The following is a 22,595-nucleotide window of genomic DNA, read 5'->3' on the forward strand; positions in this document are numbered from 1 at the left end:
CTGTGAGTAGTAGTAGAACAGCTTTTACTGTCTGGCTGTGAGCAGTGCAGTCGGATTTGTTCTCCCTTGTGACTCAGAGAACTGAATTTAGTCGCCACCTAAAAGGCAGCACCTTTTGTTTTCAAAATCATCCTGTAGTGTAACAGAGAAAAGAAGGAAAAAACCCTCTTATATTGTAAAAACCCCATTGTAAGTCCTGGAGTCCCTACATCGAGGTGGGTGCCACACATCGAGGTGGCAGAACTTACCCTTGTGAGCAGCTTATTGACCTCACAAGCACAGAACCACGGAATGGCTTGGCTTGCCAGGGACCTTAAAGATGACCCAGTTCCATCCCTGCCATGGGCAGGGACAGCTTCCATAGCCCAAACTGCTCCAACCTGGCCTTGAGCCCTTCCAGGGACTGGGGCAGTCACAGGTCTTCTCTCTGGGCAACCTGAGCCAGGGCCTCCCCACCTTCATAAGGAAGGGTTTCTTCCTGACAGCCCATTTGAACCTCTGTCAGTGCAGAGCTGTCACCCCATGTGCTGTCCCTCTCCCAGGGCTCCCAGCTGTCCCTCCCCACCCGTGTCCGGCCACAGAGCGCCGGGGCAGTTCTGGCAGCGCCTGTGATTCTGCTGCAGCACCACGTGGTGCTCGCTGGAACAACCTGAATTACATAAGGATGGGGCTCCTCCTCTCCTGCTGGATCTCCCAGCCCACAGAACACCTCACCCTCCTGGCCTGTGTCCCTGGTGAAGGTGGGCAGTGCAGGGAGGACACGGGGTGTGCTCCTGTCACCCAGGGCCTCGGTCCCACAGCTGGGGCTCCTCAGCAGCGAGCAAAACCCGTGGGGAGAGCACAGATGTACAGAAGCCTGTGGGAAGGCTCAAATTTTTACATATTGCTAAAGACTCCTCGCTTGGCACACGCTCAGGATGGCTCAGTGACGGGGAGCATACTGTGGAGTATTTAATAGGCACAAAACTGCACTACATTGACAGTGTAGGCTAGACCCAAGTTTTTCACTGTGCTGAAACATGTCATTCATGCACGTCTCTCCGGGTGCCTACCAGCTGACTCGCCTCAGCTCTGCAGGACTTGGATAGGAAAGCTCCATTTTTCCCCCCAGAGTGGAAATGCAGCCCCTGCACTGCCACTGCTGCTCACAGCTCGTGACACTCCCGTGCCCAAGGGTGAAGTCCTTGGCTCCAGGTCAGCCAGCCCACGTGGTTTGTCACTGGCACAGGAACAAAGCCAGGGCACATCCTGCCTCCCAAGCTCCCTGGCACAGCTTTCCCAGCAGCGTCTGTTCCCTAACCCAGCGCTGGCAGATGTTCCTCGTGCCCACTGCAGAAATAATGTTGGATTGCAGCATTAAAGTGTTAAATGATTTATAAGATCCTAACATGAAATTTATGTGTCATTTCTCTTACTAATCCTTGCTTTCAATTCTTCCCCTTCTTTCTTTCCCAGCAGATTACCATTGAATTGGATAATGCTGAGGTTTTAATTTTATTTCTTTTCTCCAGTGTTGTTTCTATGGTGTTTGTTTTACCAGTAGCCCTGTGATCTGTCCTGTCTCTGCAGCACTGAGCGTTCTGATTTGTGTGCCTGTGTCAGTGAATTAGTGAAGTTTTCAGTCTGCTGTGTGTCTATCCTGGGAATAGTTACCATAACTAATTCCATGTGTCATTACTTGGAATATTAATCCAAATGGAGTTATCATTTTTGGTAGTCTGCAATCAGCTGGTGCCGTGGTAGATCCTGTGGAGTTTAGGATCAGATCTGGAGGATGAGCTGCTCTAAGCAGTCAGCATTTAGCACTTGGCCACCATTCCTGTGTCATTTGTGAAGGGGTTATTTCTTTTTATTTGGAAAACTAAATAGTGACGTTCAGTGGTGTCCATGCAGAAGCAGGGGTGCAGGTGGGACCAGGGAGGGGCAGGTCCTTGTGCAGAAATTGTGCTGCTGCTTTTCCCAAAAAGGTGACAGTCCTGCAGCTCGTGAGAGCATTCCAGTGCCCTTCCTGTGCCTCTCAGTCGGGTTTGGGTGTGAAGCCACGTCAGGCAGTGGGATGGGTGGTGCGTAACCCTGTGGAATCGGTGACTTGGGAAGCTATTTCTGGGTGAAAAGCTTCCCGCATCACCCCGGGGCTGGCACTGCCCTGTGTCCATGCTGGCACAGGCAGAAAAGCCCTGTTTGGGGGAAAAGTTGGAGTTTAACTGAAATGAAGCTTTCCAAGGACTCTGACAAGCCGAGTGTCTGGTCGGGGCAGCAGCGCAGGGCGGAGGGAGCTGAGCTGCCTCTGCTGTGCAACTTCCTCATCAGCTCAAAAAAACCCTGGTGTGGGTGTGGAATTTGCATAAATGTATAATACTGAGAAAGTGATTGACTGGCACCTTATTTTACTGAAATACCATGGAAAAAAGAAGTATTTTCCTCTCAGTGCTTTGTTTCCTGTGTTCTCTCCCAAGCCAGCCTTCAAATAAAAGCTCAAAAGCAAAGCTCAACCACTTAAAATGTCTAAAGCATTTCTGACCTTTATTTAGTGGAGTAGGTAGTGAAATCTACAGAAACCAATTTTTGGTATGACTTGTTAATTTTGATGTTAATCACCTGAATTCACTGAGTGAACTTCATTCTGAAAATGAAATATTTGGGGACCTTGCCTGGTGAAATGGGTTTGAAAGCCAAACTACTTGTCACTGAAGTAGACACATACTGTGCACGTCACCCAGGGTTGGCCTGGAGGGCATTTTTATTCAGGAGGACTTTTAGGGCTGGAGCTGAAGGTTCAGTCAGGCTCAGAGGTCCCTTCCCTAAGAAAAATGTCATGAGTTTCCCATCACTACCTTCAGCCCAGAGTCTGATTTTGACTTGAAAAACAAATTTCTTGTTGCACAAGTTCACCTCCTGCCCTGCCATCACCTCTGAGCTGTGCTGGGATGAGATCTCAGGTGTGTCTCCAAGCTTCACACACATTTCTGGCATTACAGAGGTGCTCTGCTGTCTGTTTCTCTGGGTTTTTTTGTTAATAAACCCAGATTTTTTCCCCTCTTACCTGGGGCATACACACCAGCAGTCTGCCCTGGTTTCCAAAAATTAACCTGTAGCACAGAAACATTTCTATCAGGCCAGGTCCTTTGGATGATGTGCTGCTGCAGCTTCCCAGAATAGCACGTGTGTATATATATATAATTTTAGCTTGGAGAAACTTCAGAGAGAAAGTTGAATTGTTTAATTGCAAATTAAGTCATAATGTGAAAGTCTTTCCCTTTGGTTTCTGGCTGTGATGTGCTGTCTTTGCCTGCAGTAAATCAGCCAGAGCGTGCAGAGCAATTTAGGATTTGGTCTGGAGGCTGCAGAGGAGGAATTTTATTGCTCCTTGATGGAGCAAGTGCACGGAAGGAGCAGGTGTGTGTATAACTATCAGCACTGGGCTCTGGCTGTGTAGGGAAGAGGGCTCAGATGGAGTTGGAGCCATTGGCAAGTCTCAGAAATCCTGGGGTTTTCTGTTTTTCTTATTTTCCCCTTGTCAACCCTGGAAACTGTAAACATTTAGGGCAAAGAATACAAAAATCTCCATTATTAGTAGAATTATTAACTTGCTTTTCTGTCAAACCTATGCACAATTAAATTGTTTTGATCAGCTGAAACGCTCCTTGTTCCCTCAGGGGAAACTCCACTGAAGTAACTGCTTATGGCATGATTTCATGGTGGTTTTTTATGCAGGTTGAGTTATCTTAGTTGTGTCCTGCAACGTAACCCAGCAAGCAGTGGGTCCAAAAAACAAAGGATATTAAAAATGCCAGGAGATCCATGTGTTTGTTAATGAAAGCTGTGATAGGAAGTCATGATAGACCCTCTTTAACATTTTTGTCAGTGAAGAAGGGAGTGTCCTTTGAAAGTGGGGGAATAATGCTGGAATTCACCCAATGGCTGAAAATCCCCTGAGTGTGGGGTTGGCACCAGCCCCAGACAATACTGGGCTGAGCTGGGGGGCTTGTGGTGCTGGAGAAGTGGAGTGGAAGGGAACAGCAGGGCTGGTGCTGTTGTCTTAACTCACTTGCTTTCTACTGAGGGTTTATCTATAATTCCCTTTGTGTTGTAAAGGAGGAACAGGGAGGAACTGCAGTTTGCCAAGGAGATGTGGTGCAGCGTTGATAGAAATGCAAAACCATGGGCAGCTGTAAACTGTGTCACGCCACACTTGCACCGTGGTTGTGTTGGTTCTGTCCTGGTCTTGGGGAGTTGTGTGCTCACAGCTTGGCCTTTGGGTGGTGTCGGGGCTGCTCTTTGCCTCTGCTGGAGCATGGGATGGGATCAGGAGCTGCAGGCTCTGACTGGAGCCGAAGAGCTCAACAGGGTGTGTTTGACATTGGCTCTGTGCAGGTGTCTCAGGTGATAAAGCCAAAACCCCAAGGCAGGGCATTGTCCTTAAAAGCCCTTGGGCTGAGTCTCTGTTGATGGCCTCCTGCCTGGGCTGGAACTGCTCTAATCCTGCTCCTGATGGAGCTGCTGCCTGTGCTGCTGTCTCAGGGCAGAGGCAAATTCTTCCTCAGTGCCACCAAGTGTGAATCGCTTCGCACAACAGCGAGAGCTAAACCCTGCTTCTAATTAGACACAACAGCTTAATTTGCTGTCAATTCAATCCCCAGCTCACTGAAAGGTGCAGGCGTGATGCAAATGCAGATTTCCCGGTGCTGCACGCTGGGGCTGAGCTGCACCGTGGGCTCCCTGTGCTCCAGGCCAGCCCAGCACGGCCTGGGAAGGACGTTCCCCTCGGACGTCCCCGTCTGGGGACACCGTGGCCCAGTTTCCACCTGCAGTGCGAGCCCTGGGTACTAAAACACACCCATGGTGGAGAAACCATGAATCTCCTACGCCTGCCAGGCAGGGCCCCGTTGGTGCTGACCTGCAGGTGGCACGCGCAGGATGCCGATCGCGCTGGGAGATGGCCTACTTTGCCTTTTTTTTTTTTTTTTTTAATTCCTCTTTCCCCTCCCAGCCACATTGCAGTGAGCTGTTCCGCTGGGCACCTGCCAACATTCAGGCAGCAGTTACATAAGAAGAGCTTTTTTTCCTGGAATTTAGGCCCGCTGCTGATGTGTGACCTTCAGCAGTAATTGCCAATAAAGGCGGTGGGGATGTTTACAGGCACCGGCGCTGGCCCGCAGCCGGTGCCGGTAGCGGCCGAGCCTGGGGCTGCTGCTGCTGCTTCCCAAGGCTGATCCCACACCACTGCAGCTCTGCCTCATTTTCCAGGGTGAAATGGGGTTGCTCTGCTGCTTCCCCGCAGCCCTCAGGGCTGGGGTAGGGGCCAGCAACCACCCAACCAAATCCAGCAGAACTCTGTAAGCACACGGAGTTCCCCTTGTAGTTACTGAGGTATTTTTTAGGGTTGTGCTGGGGTTTTATCTGTTTTTTCAGTAGTGACACTTCTTTATGCAGCTGATACATCTAAAGGCAGCTCTATCCAGTAAAATACACTTGCAGACCCACTCAGTAGAGTTTAGGTTTGGGTTTTTTTTCACCTCTTTCCTTTGGTTTTGAGGTTTCAAGTAGGTGAAAAGGGAACTGAAGATCTTGGTTCAAAGGGGTTGCCTGAATTAACCTTCTCACCGCTCTTCATCTATGATAAACTAAAATTTGAGTGGCTAAGGTGCAAAATATGTGCTGTTTTATGCATTTTTGATTGGAGTTAGGAAATGTATTAACCTTTTCAGAGCTGGAAAGCTGCACTTGGGAATTATTTTCCTTGCAGAGAGCTTACTCCACAGTCATTTCTCTTGTTTATTTTGCACTTAGACAGTGCTTCACTTGTTATGTCTCAAGCAGAGGAAATGCAGGCACTCATAAATTTTTGTGGGCTGCCTTATATTTTTTTTCCCCTTGAGAAATCCTGCAATCTTTGGACTGGGCTTTTTTTTAACACGGACTGGAATTGGTGAGCTCTTTGGAAAAGGAGACTGGAACATTTCCTATAGTTACTTGTCACCGAAAAAATAATAGTTATACCACCTTACTGGTTAATTAAAACTGCTGCTGTAAAATGTGTTGTAAAAGGAGTTCTTACTGTATTCAGTTACTGTAGAGGTCCTGCAAGATCACGGATTTAAAGAGGAGGAAGTGGTTGCACTCCCACTGAAGGGCAGACACTGAGGTCTCCAGCTCCTGGAAAGTCCCAGCCCAAGTTAAAATACGTTTTCTCCACTGAAAACTCTGGAAAATGAGGGAAGGCATTCCTGTAGGCAGATCTTGGTGACCTTTGAGTGCAGGCACTGGCAGCCCTTGTGCCAGATTTGCCATCTCCTTGACTGGCAGTGCACAAAGTCTCTGCACATTCCCTGAGAAGAGGGAGGATGTTCAGCTGGGTCCCTGCCCTGGGTGTGTGGTGATGCCAGGGCTGGGAGGCTCGGGGAGCTGGGGGGCTGCCCCTGCCCCCAAAATCCCACATGCCTTCTGGGGGACCTGTGCCAGGACAAGGTGCTGCCCCAGGTCTCCTTCTGCTGCCCGATTTAGGCAGGTCTGAGATCCTCCATCCCTGAAAATGCAATGTCTGTACAGGGGGAAATGGAACATGGGAAGTCTGTCAGAGCAGTTCAGTGCTCCTGGGTCCCAGTTATTCCCCTCTGCCCTGAAACTTCTCCATAACAAGTCAAATGCTTGTTTGACAAACACCTACAGATCATCTGCAGGGGCTAGAAATTTCCTATCCAAATTTTTCTTCAGCTCCACAAGGTAACAGTGTTGGCTTTACAAAGGGGACTTGGCAAGGAAGCTGCACAGAGTTCTGTGGTATTTTTAAAGAGTTATGAAGGACAGCAACATAATTTGTGCTCTTGTCTGTTGCCACAAATCAGACAAGGTGCTGCTTTTGCTATGTGCCTTTCAAGGAAGAGCTGATGGTATTTCAAAGGGAAAAGCAGAGAAGTTCAGAGAAGGGAGGAAAAAGTGGAAAGGGACTTGCAGGACTCAATCTGAACAGCCGTTCCCACTGGAATTCCAGCTGATACTGGAGATGGCAGTGCAGGAGCTGAGGCAGAGGCTTCAGAATAACATTCAGCTGACATCTTCACTCCAGTTCCTCGCATCTGGATGCAAAGCCTGGCTATCAAAAGCTTAATGTGCTATTTGGCTGACTCTGTAGTTGTGTTTTTCCCTTTTTATTTCCTTCTTTCTGCCAAATGTCTCCCCCTGCCACCCCAGTAATGAGATGCCATATGCACGGAGTTGGGTCAGTTCCTGAATTCACAGATTTCGGGACCAGAAGGGACCTCTGAGTGATTGAACCCGACTTCCTGCACGGCCCAGGGCATCCCACTCCTCACCACTGTGTATCTGTGGAGCCAAATCCATGGAGTTTGGCTCAGCTTCCTCAAAGAGCTCAGTGTTGAGTGAGGACCTCCCAGGCCAGGTGTCAGTTTACTCTTGCCTTGCACCAGCTGGTCACCTTCCTGTCCCATTGAGAGGGATGTTTGGAGAAAGACCTGAAGGAATTGTGTGGAAGTTTGGAAAGTGTCAACAGTTCAGCAGTCTGAGGTTTGTCACCTCTCAGTCCTTTGAACTCCGGGGCGGCCTGAAGCGTAGGAGCTTTGTGCTTGGAATTGTGCTGGTTTGTCCATTATTTTGTCAAAATTCCAAAGTCTGGTGAGGCTGAAGAGAAAAGGACCAGGCTTTTGAATGTGTGTTTGTGTGCTCTCACAAACATGGGGGGCTTCTGATAAGATTATTTCCCTCTCACTTATTTACAATGTGTGATGCTTTCCAGCCTGTTTTGCTGAAGCCACTCTCTGGAGCAGCCCCAGTCTGTGAACTGGAATTTCCACCAGCCTTTTAAATGCATTTCAAGCCTTTTCAGTGCTCAGTGGTCTGGGTGTTTATTGCATAGTCGAGTTAAAAAAAAAACGGAGAAAAGCAATTCTGATGCTTCAGACCTGAATGAAAATCCTTCTGCTTTTCCACTCCATCACAGTAGTAGTTTGAATTTCTGTGAAGGAAGGATTAAATAAGTTTCATCCTGATTGTTGTTTTGAAAGCAAATGAGAATAAAACTTTGGTGAATTCCTCCAAACTGTAAAGGAAAAGGATGGAAAGCTCATCTGTATCTCAGCAATTGAGATGTAGTGAATTGGCCCTGGAGCTGTCACGTGCTCTGGTGGTGATACATCTACTCTTGAGTCAGACAGTCCATTCTGGGAAGCACACGTGGCCTGTGCTGGGGAAATGGATGCTGGAAGCATTCCGGTCACCAGAGGGTCAGTTCCTGTACATCTCCAGTCATGGCTCATGAGGAGTGGTTTATTGGCCAGCCTTGGGGGAGTGGAAACTTCAAAGGAAGAGAGGGTTTTGCACAGCAAGTTGAAAGGACCTTTCCCTACTGCTTGTAAGAAGCACAGATGTTGGACTCTGACCTGGCCACCCACTGGGTTTAAAAGCTGTCCACTCTATCCTGCTGCTCACCTGGCTGTGTTTCGTATTCCACAAACTTGCCCCTGCCCCCTAAACTATCACTTTCTTCTATAGCTGGAGAGCTGAAATATATGGAGGCACAAAAAATCTTGGACAATTACTGCTTTGGGCTGCTCTCCCACCCTGTTCAATCCTTGTAAAGCATAAGGTCATACTTTGCTGTTGCAGCACACAGGAGAGTGCAAAGTGTAGCACAGCAACAATAGCTCAATGATTCTTTGCTATTTGAGCCCATTTTTGACTCAGAGAATAATGATTTCAGGATTTGGAGTTTATATTCTTACTGGAAGATTGCTGAGGGCTGTGCTGCTGCAGATGATCCACACAGGCACTGCCCAGGGCAGTGTGTGGGGCTGGCTCTGGTGTGCTGTCTGTGCCACAGAGGGAAGGCACAGGAATTTGTGAGCTGGAATATGTAATTTTAGCTTGGGAAAGAGCAAACTAAATTTGTGCTGATTCTTCATCTGTGCTGCTTTTCAACCCCAAAATGTACACCTATGTTTGGTTGAAATGGGGTCAAGGTATCAGCCCAGGAATCCCAGAATGGTTTAGGTTGGGAGGGACCTTAAACCTCATCCAGTTCCAGACCCTGCCCTGAGCAGGGACACCTTCCACTAGCCCAGGTTGCTCAGAGCTCCATCCAGCATGGCCTTGAACACTTGAAGGGATGGAAAATCATCCAGTTTCTTTGGGAAACCTCTACCAGTGCCAGAAGTAAACTTTTGTTTGGAATCCTGAGTCCAGCAGTCGTGTCCACTTGACCTGCCAGCTCCAGTCTCCCCTCCCCTGGAGGAAGGGACCTCATTTCCCCTGCAGGGGAACAGGCCCAGTTTCCTTGCTGCTGTTGGCTCCTGGAGAAGGCAGGGATGTTTCCTGTGCCCCAGGCGGTGCTGCAGTTGGGACAATGTGCCCAGGCTCCCCATGACCTGCCACGGGTGCAGCCTGGGAGCAGCGGGCAGGGCAGGGACGGTGTGTTCCTCTGCAGGAACGAGCTGCTTCCTGCTCACTTGTGCTCCTCTGGATTCAGTCCTCCCGGCTTCCATTTGGCCAGAGAAGGAGTTTGCATGCTTGAGACGTGTCCAGGAGCGGTGACAATGCAAGGAAGCGGCTACCAAAGGCCGTGGAAGCTGGCCAGGAGAAAAGTCCCTTAGGAGGGGAATGGAGAAGGGTTTTTCCTGGCTAAGGAGCCCCTGCTCGTGGAGCACTGCGGGAGAAGCGCTTGCTCCTGGGGCTCCTTCCTGGGAAGTGGAGTCTCATTATCCCTACTCCTGGATCTGTGGCCTCCCTCTCCCTTTGCTGGGCATTCCCCAGGCTGCAGCAGATCCTGGTTTGCTCTCCCAGTCTGTGCTCCATTGCTCTGTGTGTCCCTGCAGCCTCTGGGCAGACGTGGCCATGAGTGCGTGGCTCAGTTTGGGGTTACAGGATTGTGGATGTGTTATTTCCTGGTGTCTGCTCCTGGGAAGTTACAGCAATTTCCCCACAATTAAATCAGCAGTTGAGTTTGAACATTCACCTCTCTGTTGTGTGTCTGTGCTCAGCTAGATAAAAGTTACTTGTCTTCATCTGTTCCAGTTGAAGATCAGCATTTTAAATTTGAAAAGCTGTCACCATTCAGGCCCTTACTTCATTGTTCCTGTTTGGTGCTGTACCTTATCTCTTTCATCATGAGAAAAGTATGTTTATAGATAAGAATCCACAGAATAAATTTCTTTTAAACTAGAATTATGAGGCTGCTGCCTTTGTGATATGCAGCCCTGGCTTCCTCCTGGGAATGGATGTGCAGCATTCCAGTCACGGATCCTGGGCGTGTGGTCCCCAAAAGTGCTCTGGGCACCTGCAATTACATTTCTTTGCTTGTGCCTCTGAGTTCATGCAGAGCAGTTTGGGATGTTCAAAGCATACCTGCGAAATTTTCCAAATGTGGCCCTTTCCAGGAGCAGGGGTGGGAGGGTGTAAAAAGTAATTACAGCTATAATTCATTTGTGATGATTCAGCTGAAGTCAAGTGCTTTGCCAGCTCCCTTCCCCTCACTGTTGACCACTGGATTGCTGTTGGGATGAAAGATTCTGGAGGAATGACTAATTTTTCTGCATTTTACTTTCAACTAGCTGCCGCAAGCTCCAGAAACGGAGAGCCCTGTAGAGGTGTGTCAGCCACCTATATTTGTACAGCACACAAATATTGGTGTCTCAGTAGTCCTAGTGGAGTGTCTTGTTGGTAAAAACCCTTGTGAAATGTGTGTTCCTGCGTGGTGTTCGACAATGGAAATGAGCAGATTTGTTGAAGTCCCTTAATCCAATACAGCATCAGTGTGGTAGTCTGAAAACACACAAAAAAAAAAAGTAAACTAATCCTAAGTTTGTTCCTTTCAGCCATTTCCCTCATGCTTTAAGGGTGGCACTGGGAAAGGTCTCCTCTCAAATTTTCATGCATTGGCAAAATGAGACTTCATTTTGGCTCCTAATGCAGAATTTGGTTTTCCCTTTGCCTCACATACTTGAAAACTTAAATACTTAAAAGAAAGGGAGGTGTCAGAAGTTGTTAATGGAAGCTTCATAACTCCAGAGCAACTGGTGTCCCGTTTAAAGTGGCCCAGTGGATGATCAGGATCACTGCATATTGTCAAGGTCACTGGTTTTAGGGGAACTGGATATGTGTGAACATGTCCTTTATGTGCATAAGGCAGATTATTTGCCAAAAAGAAGGCAGCAAAATTTATCAAATCTTAAATTCCTCTGAAATTCATGGGACATCCAGACATGGCATTGGTCCATTGTACAACTGGTGCCAAATCAGTGAAAACCTAAGTGAAACAACATGGAAGTCTAAATCTGGGAGAGTGTTGATTCTCTGAGCTGTGAAGATTATAAATGTGAAATCATGTAGAAAAAGAAATGTTTGTGGTGGTTTAGACCTTTGTATTTGTAATTTTTGTGGAACGGTGTTTAAATGTAACCCGAAACTCTGAGTGGTCATCAAATGGATTTGAGATGCTTGGGAGATGGCTCCTGGTTTCTGCTGGGTCCCTGTGTAGAACAGTTATTCTACACCTTTTCAGATGCTTTAAAGCAGCAAAACCTCAATGTGCTTCAGCTTTGCAAAGTGGGAGTTGCATTCCTGAAAATGAACATCTGAAATGGGAGAGATTTGATTGGGAAACGTGCACATGCCAAGGGGCTCTGTTCAGTGACTCCCCACTGACGTCCCTGAGTTGGAAGGGAGCCCCCCAGGCTGTTCCAGAGACCCTCCCCAGTCTCAAATGAGTTTCAGTGACCACAGTGGGATGTATTGGAGCCCCTCACCCCCAGAGTGTGTGTCCAGTGGGCTGGGAGGGTGTACCTGTGTGTCTGTGCATGGGCATGCGTGGGCTGAGCTCCCCGAAACCCGTGTGTGTCCCTGGGAGCTGTGACACCAGACAGACGTTGTGTCTCCTCAGAACCCGGGACTGCTGGCACACGTGCATGCCAGGGGGGTGTGTGAGGGTGGCAGAGCAGAGGGGTCAGGGCTGGCAGAGGGCAGGTGTCCTGTTTCGATGGCCTGTGAGTCCATCTCCCTCGTCTCCCCCTGTTGCATCGAGCTGTGACTTCCCCAGTATTCCCCTGAGTGCCAAGATGTTGGTGTCTCTTGAGTGTTGTTCTGCTTTAAGATGAACTTTCTGCACGCACAGCAGGAGCTTGATCAAAGTCTACCACAGAGGCAACTGGAGGACCATAGAAGGGTATGTACAGCAGTCAAGCACATTCAGAACTAATCTCTACCTTTCCCTTGTAAACAGTGAAGCCTAAGTCATGTAAGGAGCTTGTGGGGTTAAATGCTGGCTGTTGGGCTCTTGGAAGATCTGAAAAATGAGCCATATTTACAGCGTGAGGTGCTGGAGCCCTTCTCTGGGGTTACGTGGAAGGGACGAGTGCTTGGCTGCTCCGAATTACACTCAAGCCCTGGTGCTCCATTCACACTGTCAAAACACTCCCCTTGGGTGGTGACACTCATGGGCTGACATTAATCAGTGCTCATGGAGTTGGCTCCTCTGGCCACACCACCCCTTTGTACCCAGCCAAGCTGCACAATCAGCATCGTTGGTCCCTTTCTCCATTTCTTCTGCTCTTGCAGCTGGGAACACAACAGCAGCAACTTACAACTGCTTCACTCTAAAATACCAAAGGTGCTCTGTTTTAAAGCTTGTAACAGGTTTCTGATATTGCTTAGAGTTGTGTGTTGCATCTGCATTGCTGGTACATGTACAGTGATGGTTCTGTGTGACTCACTCTTACTTTACCGGGTGGTGAATGCAGATGAAACTGGACACTGTTGGGTTTTTTTCTAGGTACCATATTTGATTTTTCTGGTTACTGCCAAACATCTGATATTTGTTTGCACACTGCCCTCATCAAAGTGGTGCACAGCACTAACAGGATGGTTAAAGAGCTGTTCTGGAGCCAAGCACTGCAGCTGAATTAATTAGAACATTTCTTAAATACCGCTTATTTTTTCTCCCTTTTACTTCGATCACATACTCATATTTTCTTAGCTGATACGATGGGTTTGGATAAATTTGTGGGAACCAAAGCTTTTCTTCCCAGTTAGAATGTGAAGTGCTGATGACTCTATATTGCCAGACCTGGGAAACCATGGACCAACACACTCTGACTAGAAGCAACTGCTTGATACTTGTTCCTGCTTGTATTTTCTGGTGATTTGTCTTGTTTTGGATACACAACCCCTACAGACACCAGAGGTGCTGCAGGTCTGTCCTGGTCAGCTCTCCGCTCACCCCAACTATTTTGACCATAGAATAGAAATCACTTCCTGCTCCACAAGGGGCCAGAAGGAGAATCTGGGGGCAGCTCCAGGAGCTTTAGTTGCCCTCCTGAATTCAGGCAAGGTGGAGTTTGGTGAGCAGCTGTTCTTGAGGCTGCCTGCGTGCTATCTGTGTAGTAAGTGGTAGAAATTACTGATTAAATGCCAGCTGACACAATGGCTGCCAGTTAGTTCAACAGAGGAGGAGAAAGCTAATGTGAGAGCTCCCTTGTAACCATTTGTGTCCTAGGGCCCATCTGGGTGTCAAGCTGCCTTTCTAGTCGGTGCACATGTACAAGGAAGACGTAGTTCAGGGTTTTTCTGTCTGGCTTGGCCTTGTTCTGTCACGTAGCCTCCCCTACCTGCCAGGCTGGGAGCAGGGAGGTGGGTACAGCACTGCCTCGTGTACTAAACACTCTCATGTTGCTGTCAGTCACAGGAGCTCCTCCGGGACAGGAATTTGCTGGAGCTCCTGAGCTGTCTCCTACCTGTCCCACATGTTCACTCTTTGGCCCAAGCGGTGATGGGAAGCCTGTGCCCCTTGGAGAAGTACTCATCTCCCTCTGCTGTTGCTTCCACAGGAATTTCCCTTTTTTTCTATTGTTTGGGAGCTTTTGGAAGCAGCTGGTTGGAACACTGACTTTGTGTTTACTTTACATCCTGTTCCCTGACACTTGCTCCCTCCTCATCTGATCCCATAAAATGCAGCTCCTGTGCTGCAGCTTTCAGACTGATAATCCACAGGAACCATTTCTGTGCTGCTGGATTGTGGTGAAAGGGTGGCAGTGGGAGCCCTGACTTGAGCCCCAGCCCTGTGGAGAGGGCACAGATCCCTCACCAGCTCCAGGCGTGTGTTGGGCTTCTCCCTGTGGAAGTGATTTCTGAAATTTGGTAAAGAACCTGATTATCAGACAGGCTTTTGTCTTTTTTCTTTTGGGGTATAAGGATTTCTTGAAGTGACCCTCTCAGCGCCAGCTGTGTATCAAATCAGTGGGAGTGCAGCAGGGCTGGAGCTCTGTACAAGCCAATTAATGCACATTTATGTTGTTCCATTTACTTGTGTTTTAAAGGCCTCCTGTGAAAGTTTGAAAAGACTTCACTTTTATGACAGCTAATGTATTAAATGCCATCTTGAACCTGTAGTCAGACAACCAATTAAATTTGAAACACAACTGAAAATCAGTGACAAACACAAGTTTTATGAATGGAATTAAAAATAACATGCTTTAGTTCATTGGACATATTTTTAACATGAAATTATTTTTGGCTAGATCGATTTTTTTTTTTTTTTAATTATTGTCTATTTTCTGAATCCCCAGAAAAGCCCCTCCCTACCCTCTGCAGCACTGTCCTGGGATGGTACTGTTGTAACCACGCTGCCGTTAGCAGGGCAGGAGCTCCCGGTGACAATAATCCCGTTTTCCTTTGTGCACAAAGACTTCACAAAAATCCCTTAATCCCCGTGTGGTGTTTGTGTGCTGTCACCGCTGGCAGTGCCGCTGGCTTTGTCCGGCTCCCCGAATTCCCGGGAATTCCTGTGAAGGCTGACGTGACAGCAGCGGGGTGATGTTCCACCTGGAGGTGTTGGATCTCCGCTGGCTCCTGCTGGGGGCTGTGCCGGAGCTCCCGGCGCTCCCAGGATTTGGGGTTATGTGAGGACCTGCCGTGTGCTGGGATGGGATGGGAGGGCTGGCGTGACTCGGGCACCTGCCAGCAGGGAACAAAGAGCCGGGATCCAGCGGGATCGCTCGGGTTTCCTCTCGGCAGCTGGTGGATCACGTCAGCTGCTGCTGGAGGGACAACAGAGCGCAGCCCTGGAGGCTTGGTGGGATGGCAAAACAGGAGAGGTGTGAGGAGATGGGATTGCTCCTCACAGAATCATTGATAATGTTCCTCTTCCTCTAATCCACCTCTCGATTTTGTGTTGGTGCTGTACAGATGCAACTTTCTTGCATTTAAGGCTGAGACAATAGAACTTAATTAAGGCAAAACTTTCTGAAAATTAAATCTGTCTAGAAAGCTTTATGCAAAACCTAAGCTGCAGCTGTCTCTGTGTTGCATGGGGGAACTCATCATCTTATTGAGCCCCGTGAGACCCCTCCGTGTCACAGCCTGCCCCAGCACATTGGGAGCTGCTCGGTGGATTTTTCCAACTCTCCAGGGTTTCATTCCCCCCTCCCTCTCCACAAGAAGGGTACTGGTAACAGCAGCCCTGCTGCCAATGAACATGGGTGGTTGCTTTGTTCATGGAGCTCCCATCCTGATTCCCTTCTGCTCTTTGACTCCAGGGCGAGGCCCTGAGGCAGGTTTTGGTGAACCGCTACTACGGCAACGTGCGAGCGGCCGGCCGGCGCGAGAGCCTCACCACCTTCGGCAACGGGCCCCTGTCCGCCGGCGGCTCCGGCAAGGCCGGCCCGGGAGGTAGGACATGCTCTGCTCACCCCTGGGGCTGCCCTTCCCGTGCTCTGGGGCTCTGTATTCCTGGCAAATCAGCACCTCACAGCTGAAATCAGGGTGTTTTTCCCTCACGGTTCTTCCTCTGAACTCCCAAAAAAAGTAGAACTGTCCACGTGGGTGACTGCAGTTGAGGACAAAACTAGCAGACAGAGCTCTTTGTACTTTCCAGTGACTGCCTTGGGTTGGCTTGACGTTTGTGACGTTGCTTTGAATAAATGTACTTAGAAATCCTGATCAATTTAATGTTTGCAATAATATCTAAGAAATGTGCCCGTAAGGATGTCAGATTATTAACCGTATCTGGAACAAAAGCATTTTGTGGTATTGCAGAGAGTTTGTGTGGTAGGATGGGCAAAAATTCCATTTGAAGTCAGCTGTACAGTGAAGTTTATGTAATTTGAGGCTGTTGCTAGAAAAGTCACTAATGGAATCGCAGAATGGGCTGGGTTGGAAGAAACCTTAAAACTCATCCTGTTCTAACCCCTGCCATGAGCCAGGGATGCCTTCCTCTATCCCAAGTTGCTCCAAGCCCTGTCCAGCGTGGCTTTGCCATCCCCATGGGGTCAATGCCAACCTGTTTCTCATGATCACCTTTATAGGAGGAAGCTCCGGGTCGAGCTCGATGAGCCGAGGGGAGATGAGCCTGGCAGATGTCCAGTGTCACCTGGATAAAGAAGGTGCTTCCAACCTGGTCATAGATCTCATCATGAATGCCACCAGTGACAGAGTCTTCCACGAGAGCATCCTGCTGGCCATTGCCCTGCTGGAAGGTGGGAACACCACGATACAGGTAGGGAAATGGAAAACTCTGTCTTGTGACTGAACCGTGTCGGGAAGGGAAATGTTTTTATGAAATCCAGGAAATTTGAGAGCGTTAAGGAGGTGGGAGGGGAAATGACTGAATGATCTTTGACCTGTAATTAAGGGAAGTATTAGTGTCTGCCATGCAAAAGTGATCTTATTAAATGTTTGCATGGGCACTGGGTAATTGAGGTGTTTTCCCAGGGCAATATAGAGGAATGTATAATAAAACAGATTTGTAGGTAAGTTAATGACTTACTTAAGTTTTTGACTTACTTAAGTTTATGTTACAAATAACTTAAGCAACTGCAATGTGCTCAGGGACTTTTACAATGAGCTGTTAAATTTCAGACTGGAATTTGAAATAAGTGTATGGTAAACTCCAGACCACCACTGCTCTCCTGCAATCTCACTGTTCTTCCTTTCCATGTTTTCAGTAAGGATTAGATTCTCCTAAATGAAAATTGTCCCTGGTGTGGATTAATGAACACACACCAATGGGCTCTTGCATTCTTCCAAATGGAAAGTAAAACCTTATTCCAGCAAAACTTGCATACAAAGATGATTGAGTATGTGGTATCTTATTCTTTTGGCTCTGCACGTGTTGTGTTTGCAATCTGTCTGTGGGGCTGAGTCCTGGCCACTTATAACTGATTGTTGTGGTTAAATCACACAGTAGATCCCTACAGCAGCACCTCCTGTGTCGATGCAAGCTTCCCTTGAGAGGACAGGGAATGTCTCTGGGCTCCTTCAGTCTGTCTCTGTAGTCAGTACCCTCCTTATTCCCCTGTGTATAAGCTCTTGAATGAAACTTCTGTGCAAAAGACAAAGCGGAAATTGAGTGCTGAAAATCCTGTGTCACCTTAAACTGCAGTGACAGGATTAACATTCCTGGGGGACAGTCACGCCTTTAAATTTCCTGCTCTTCTCTAATGTAGAGGAAGCTGAGCTTTCATCTTTACAGCTCTTGGGGAGCCTCAGGTAACCTCACACTGTCATGCTGGAAGGAAAAACAAACTCGGCACCAGCCTGACGGGGAGAGATCCTTTGTTTGTGCTGGACCCCAGCACTAAAGGACTGAGCAAAGTCACTTCCCACTGTGCACAAATCCATGCTGGACGCAGATTCCTTAGCTCACCCGGGGAAAATCAACAGGAAAATCTGCAGTCCATCTCCAAAGACACCTTCTTTGCCCAAAAGGGAGATAGTTTCGTTTTCATTTGCTGTCTGAAACCGGGAGCTGGGAGGCTGTGGAACAGCCCTGCGGTCAGGAACGATGGCTCTCAGGGCAGTGGTGCTTCCGCCCCGTGCCGTGCACTCCTGCCAGGTCCTGCTGCACTCCAGCCTCTACAGATGTGCTTCCACAACCCAGAGTGGTTATTTTCCACCCTTTCCTGCTCAGGAATAAGTCCTTGGCAGGTGTCTGTAGGACTCCAGGCAGCCAGCAGTCCCTGGGTGCGTCTGTGTGCTCCGGCGGGATGGGCTGGGAGGGGGCTCTGCTGGAGTGTGGGCTGCTTTTAAGTACAGAATGTTTTAGGAACCAAACGACTTGTGATGCCTACAGCTGTGAGCTCTGAGGGCTCAGACACACCCAGCAGCTCTTACTCATGCATGCAAAGCTCGAATGGGATGTTATTGAAAATATCCCATGGAGCTGTTGGGATGTGGGTATTCCATGCTAGAACGCTCCATGGACTTCGTGGCAAAAAAGGAGCATAATCAGTGCACAGACATGGTCTGTGGCTTTCCTCCACGTTGGTTAAACTGGTGGTAGGGAGAGGGATTTCTGGTGCCTTGCAGCAGCTCCAGCACACGGGGGCCCGTGGGACATTGGCAGTGGCAGTCGGGAACAGCACGTCCTCAGCACTCTGAGCTTCAGTAGGGCTTTAGAGAGCCAAGTCAGTGGAACTCCAATGGGGAAAACACCAACCACAAAGATTCACTTCTGGGAGAACAGCTGGCTCCACGCTGGGAATCAAAGCGAAGGTGGAGGCTTGCTCTTCAGTAAAATCATCAGTTCAGGGCTGTATCTCCCAGGGTAATTGCTGAGTGGTGTGATGGCCAAGTTAAACTGGTATCCTGAGACAGTGAACTCATGTAATCAAGCTTTGCTGTCTCCACATAGGAAGAATGGCTCAAAATGCAGAGGGCCCTGGGTGCAGCCCAGCTGTTCAGGAGAGCTGTGTGGGTACTTGATAATCTGCAAAGCTGATGGGTTTTGTATAGCAGCCTTTGTCTATGACGCAGTGAAGATTTACTGAGTGCAGCAAAGTGATGGTCTCCCCTTAGCAGGAATTCATTTTTACAAAACACTCTGCAAAATTTGGCTGCTTGTGGAAACTAGATGCACTTAGGAAAATGAACCCAATACTTTCCTTGTGTTTTATCCCGGTCTTTCTGTAATCTGTGTTCTTTTGGTAAGTTTTGCAGAGTGGGTAGGTAGGGCTTGGCAACCTCTGCAACCTCAGAGTGGCTTTTCTGCAGTTCTTCTGCAGTTTCCAGCAAATGCCAGTGGAAGAGTTGTCCTCCGTCTCTGGACTAATGACTGTGTTCATTTTGCATTGGATGCATTTGTCATTGGGAAAGATGACCTAGCCAAACCAGCCAGCTTTGTCTTTGAGGTCTAACAGAGTTTATCTTCATTTCACAAATATTTTGGTTATTTTAAGCAGCTTTTGATTGACAGTGTCCCAAACAAGTTTGTTCTGTGCTCAGTTTGAATAATTTCTGCTGAACTTCAGTTGCCTCTGTCTGCAGGCCTTTGAGAATAGGAAAGTGGTGGGATAGGGACAGGTTATGTAAAAAAGGCTCTTTGGCAGCAAAGCCAGAAACGTGTCACCCCTACATGGCATTTTCTTAACTCCAGGTTTTCACAAGGGAAATTGATTCAGCCTGAAGTGAAGCAGAAGGTTTGTACCAACACACAGGAACTTGCACATGTTGATTGTAATACAGTTAATAATGGGAGTTCCCGGGTAACTCCCATGAGCTTCCGTGGGAGAACAGATCCCCATGATGCTGGGAAGGGATAACTGGAATAGGTGTTGCTGTTTCATTAGGTACAGGCAGGGCCAGTATTAAGGGTAGGCAAAGTAGGTGGTTGCCAACTCCAGCAGAAAAGCAAATCTCGAAAGGTTCCTTATTGTAATTGGCAGGAGGGATTTTTATTGTTAAGAAAATTAATGTGGGGGAGAAGCAGGACAAGAGAAAATGCTCCTGGTTCACCTCAGGAAGGAGGCTGAGCTGGTGATGTGTGGCACAGTGAATCCCATGCTGCTCCACGTTCTGCTGCAGGGGTGAATGTGAATGTGGCAAATGAGCTCTTCTGGGAAGGTCTTTGCCCGCTTCCAGCTCTCCAGGTAGAAACTTTCTGGGGTTTAGCTTTTGGAATTAACTTAGAAGCACTGTCAGGTTCTTTGGTAGCAGGATGGTGGTGACCTTGTGGTGGCTGTGCCCGGTGAGCTCAGCTCGTCGCTCCGGCTCAGCAGGAGCCCTGGGTTTCAGTGGGAGGCCTGCCCTCGTTTGCACGGAGACAGAAGCAGAGGTGGAACCACGGGGTCAGCACCAGACAACAAATTAACTTGACAAATGCTGCAACTCACTGAGCTGCAAATTACATCAACCCCTTTATTAATTTATATAACCCTGAGCATCCCCCAGGGGAGTGCTGGCTCAGTGGTTCTGAGCAGCCCTGGGGCTGCCCCAAGCTCTGCTCCGGAGGGTGAGGGCTGAGCCTGCCCTGCTCCCCGGGTGCCAGTGCCTGGCTGCTGTCCTGGTGCTGCCTTGGGCTCCCTTCCCCAGAGCAGGGAATGCTCTGGTGGGTGCTGGTGCTCATGGGCACTCGGAGCTGTGTCTCCTTGGGAAGGGATGAATGCCCCGTCCCTTCGCACACGTGTGGCAGCACGGCCAGGCTTTCCTCTGGTGCAGCACCCTTGGCACATGAGTGACAGTGCAGGAAATTGTTGAGGACTCGTCCTGCAACACTCATCTCTTGTCTGCTAAGTAAAAATTCCATGTGCCGCTACTCTGCCTCACCTCCGCTGCGTTTCGGGTTTTCTTGGTCGGTGGAAGTTAATGGCAAGTAAAGTCCCTTACATAACACCTCTCCATGGAGACTCTGCTCCTTTAATTAGGGATCTTCTCAAAAGTCAGCTTGCGTGACAAATTACCCACACGCACATGTTGGTGCTTTCAGCAGGGGAAGGTAAAATGAGGTTGACGACATTGGTTGTTTCAGGCAGTTTTTAAGTGCTGCCCCAAGGTGACACCATGCACGTCTGCCACTTCAGAGACTGGTGGTGCCTTTGTTCTCCTTTGTCCATTGTTGTCCCCCTAGGTGGGCTGCAAATACAGAGGGTGGGGTGATGGGAGTTGGCACACAAGGAAAGGGTGATTATTTTTCAGGAAAGAAGTGGGATTTGCTCCTGGCTTTAAGGCATCTGAGCAGAGTTGCTGCTCTTGCACAGAGGATGATGATGGGATGTGCTCTATAGCCCCCTGTCCCCCAGCAGCTGGGTGTGAGATGAGGACCAGGGGCCACCCTGACTCGAGACAGGTGGTGAGCTGGAGAGTTGTGCCTCCATCACAGCATGGCAAGAGTGAATCCACGTTGTATGGAATGGTGGCTTGGAGCTCACTGTGAGCGTGTGAGGCTCCTTTGAGATGTGACTGTGCAAAAAGCTTGTGGCTTTGAGCTGTTTGAACTTCCAGAGCTGCTGGTTGAGCCTCCCCAGAGGATCCGTGTGCCCTCCCTTGAGTGTTCTGTGGGGCTGGGGGCTGTGGCCGTGCTGCCTGTGGAAGAGGTGCCATGGACACAGAAATCCCAGCAGCCACCTCCTCATCAGTCAGCTTTGGTAGGAAATTCTGGCCTGGACTCTCACAACTCTCCCATCCCAACCCGGTCTTGCTCCGCACTCAGACTCAGCTGACATTTCTCAACATTTTTCCTCGTGTTTTGCCACCAATGAGGAAACCCCACCGGGTGAATTGTGGTCTCCTTTTCTGTGCCTCAGACTGTCCAGGGATGATTGATAGTTATTTCATAATTGCAGGATTGGTGCACAAAAGGAATTGAATGCAGAGCTATCCAGTTCTTTGTGTTTTTGGCACTCAGGAGACCCAGGGAAGCCCACTGGGGGGTACCAGCCACTGGAGCCCTTGGGTTGGAGAGAGCAGAGACTTCAAGACAAGTTTATGTCCTTGAGCTCATTGTAGCATTGGCTGTGAAGTACTGTGGCCAAAATGTCCTGTTTGGTTGCAGGAACACTTTGTTTCTTTTTTTATGTGGCTGCAACTGCCCTGCAAAATGAGGGGAAAACTCTGCAAAACATTACAGGAGGACTGGTGGGATAAAATGTAGGCTTAGTGACACAATAGTGCTCTAATTTGTGGTTTGGAGTTTTTAAATCAGATTTATTTCTTTCAAGATTTGCAGCAGTCACGGATATCAGTGAGCACAGGCAATTGTATATAAAGCAAAGGCTTCAGAGGCAAGAATGTCGTTGGGTCACTAAACTTCTGTAAATAGCAATTGAGAACTTCTGATCATTGATAAAACAAGTCTTAAATTTTTTTGTTTCTGACAGGCAGAATTCTGTGATACAGGATGTTCTATCTTTTTTTTTCGTTGTTTTAGTGATGCCTGTTTAGGAAACGAAAGCACAGCCAAGCAAGCTCTTGGAATGTGTTAAACAATCACCTGTGTCTTTCACTGTTTTAATGTGTTTTTCCTCAAGGTAAAATACACCATATGGTTTTTTTTTACATTCTGAGTATGTTACGAACATGACATAAAAAAATAAGTTGATAAGGACCTGCATCATCAACTGTGGGCAGAGATCTTGTCCCTTTGTGAAAGAGCCCTCTCCGAAAGGAAACCTTGTGCAAATCCTGACCTCCTTGATAGTGCAGTTGCCTTCCAAGGCAAGTACAGGGCCTGCAGTAGCCATGAAGAAACCTCTGTCCTGATGCTCTATCCTCACAGCCCATGAGGAGACTGGGCTGCCAAGCCTGTAGGAGCACACCCATCTCCTTGGAGTATATTTTAATGTATTTAGCACAGTGAAGTCTCAGTGTCCCACAGCTGT

At 48.5% G+C, this 22,595-nt stretch overlaps 1 protein-coding gene across 1 annotated transcript in view; it reads left to right on the forward strand.

Moving 5' to 3' along the window:
* ITPR1 (inositol 1,4,5-trisphosphate receptor type 1) overlaps positions 1-22,595 on the forward strand; it is a 161,653-nt gene that overhangs the window by 88,788 nt on the left and 50,270 nt on the right. The window contains exons 39-40 of the mRNA XM_069028468.1: positions 15,540-15,672; positions 16,308-16,498. Coding sequence (XP_068884569.1) covers positions 15,540-15,672; positions 16,308-16,498 — 324 coding nt within the window. The remainder of the gene's footprint in view (positions 1-15,539; positions 15,673-16,307; positions 16,499-22,595) is intronic.

The sequence above is a fragment of the Aphelocoma coerulescens genome, chromosome 12 (genome assembly GCF_041296385.1).
Source record: "Aphelocoma coerulescens isolate FSJ_1873_10779 chromosome 12, UR_Acoe_1.0, whole genome shotgun sequence".
Lineage (NCBI taxonomy): Eukaryota > Metazoa > Chordata > Aves > Passeriformes > Corvidae > Aphelocoma > Aphelocoma coerulescens.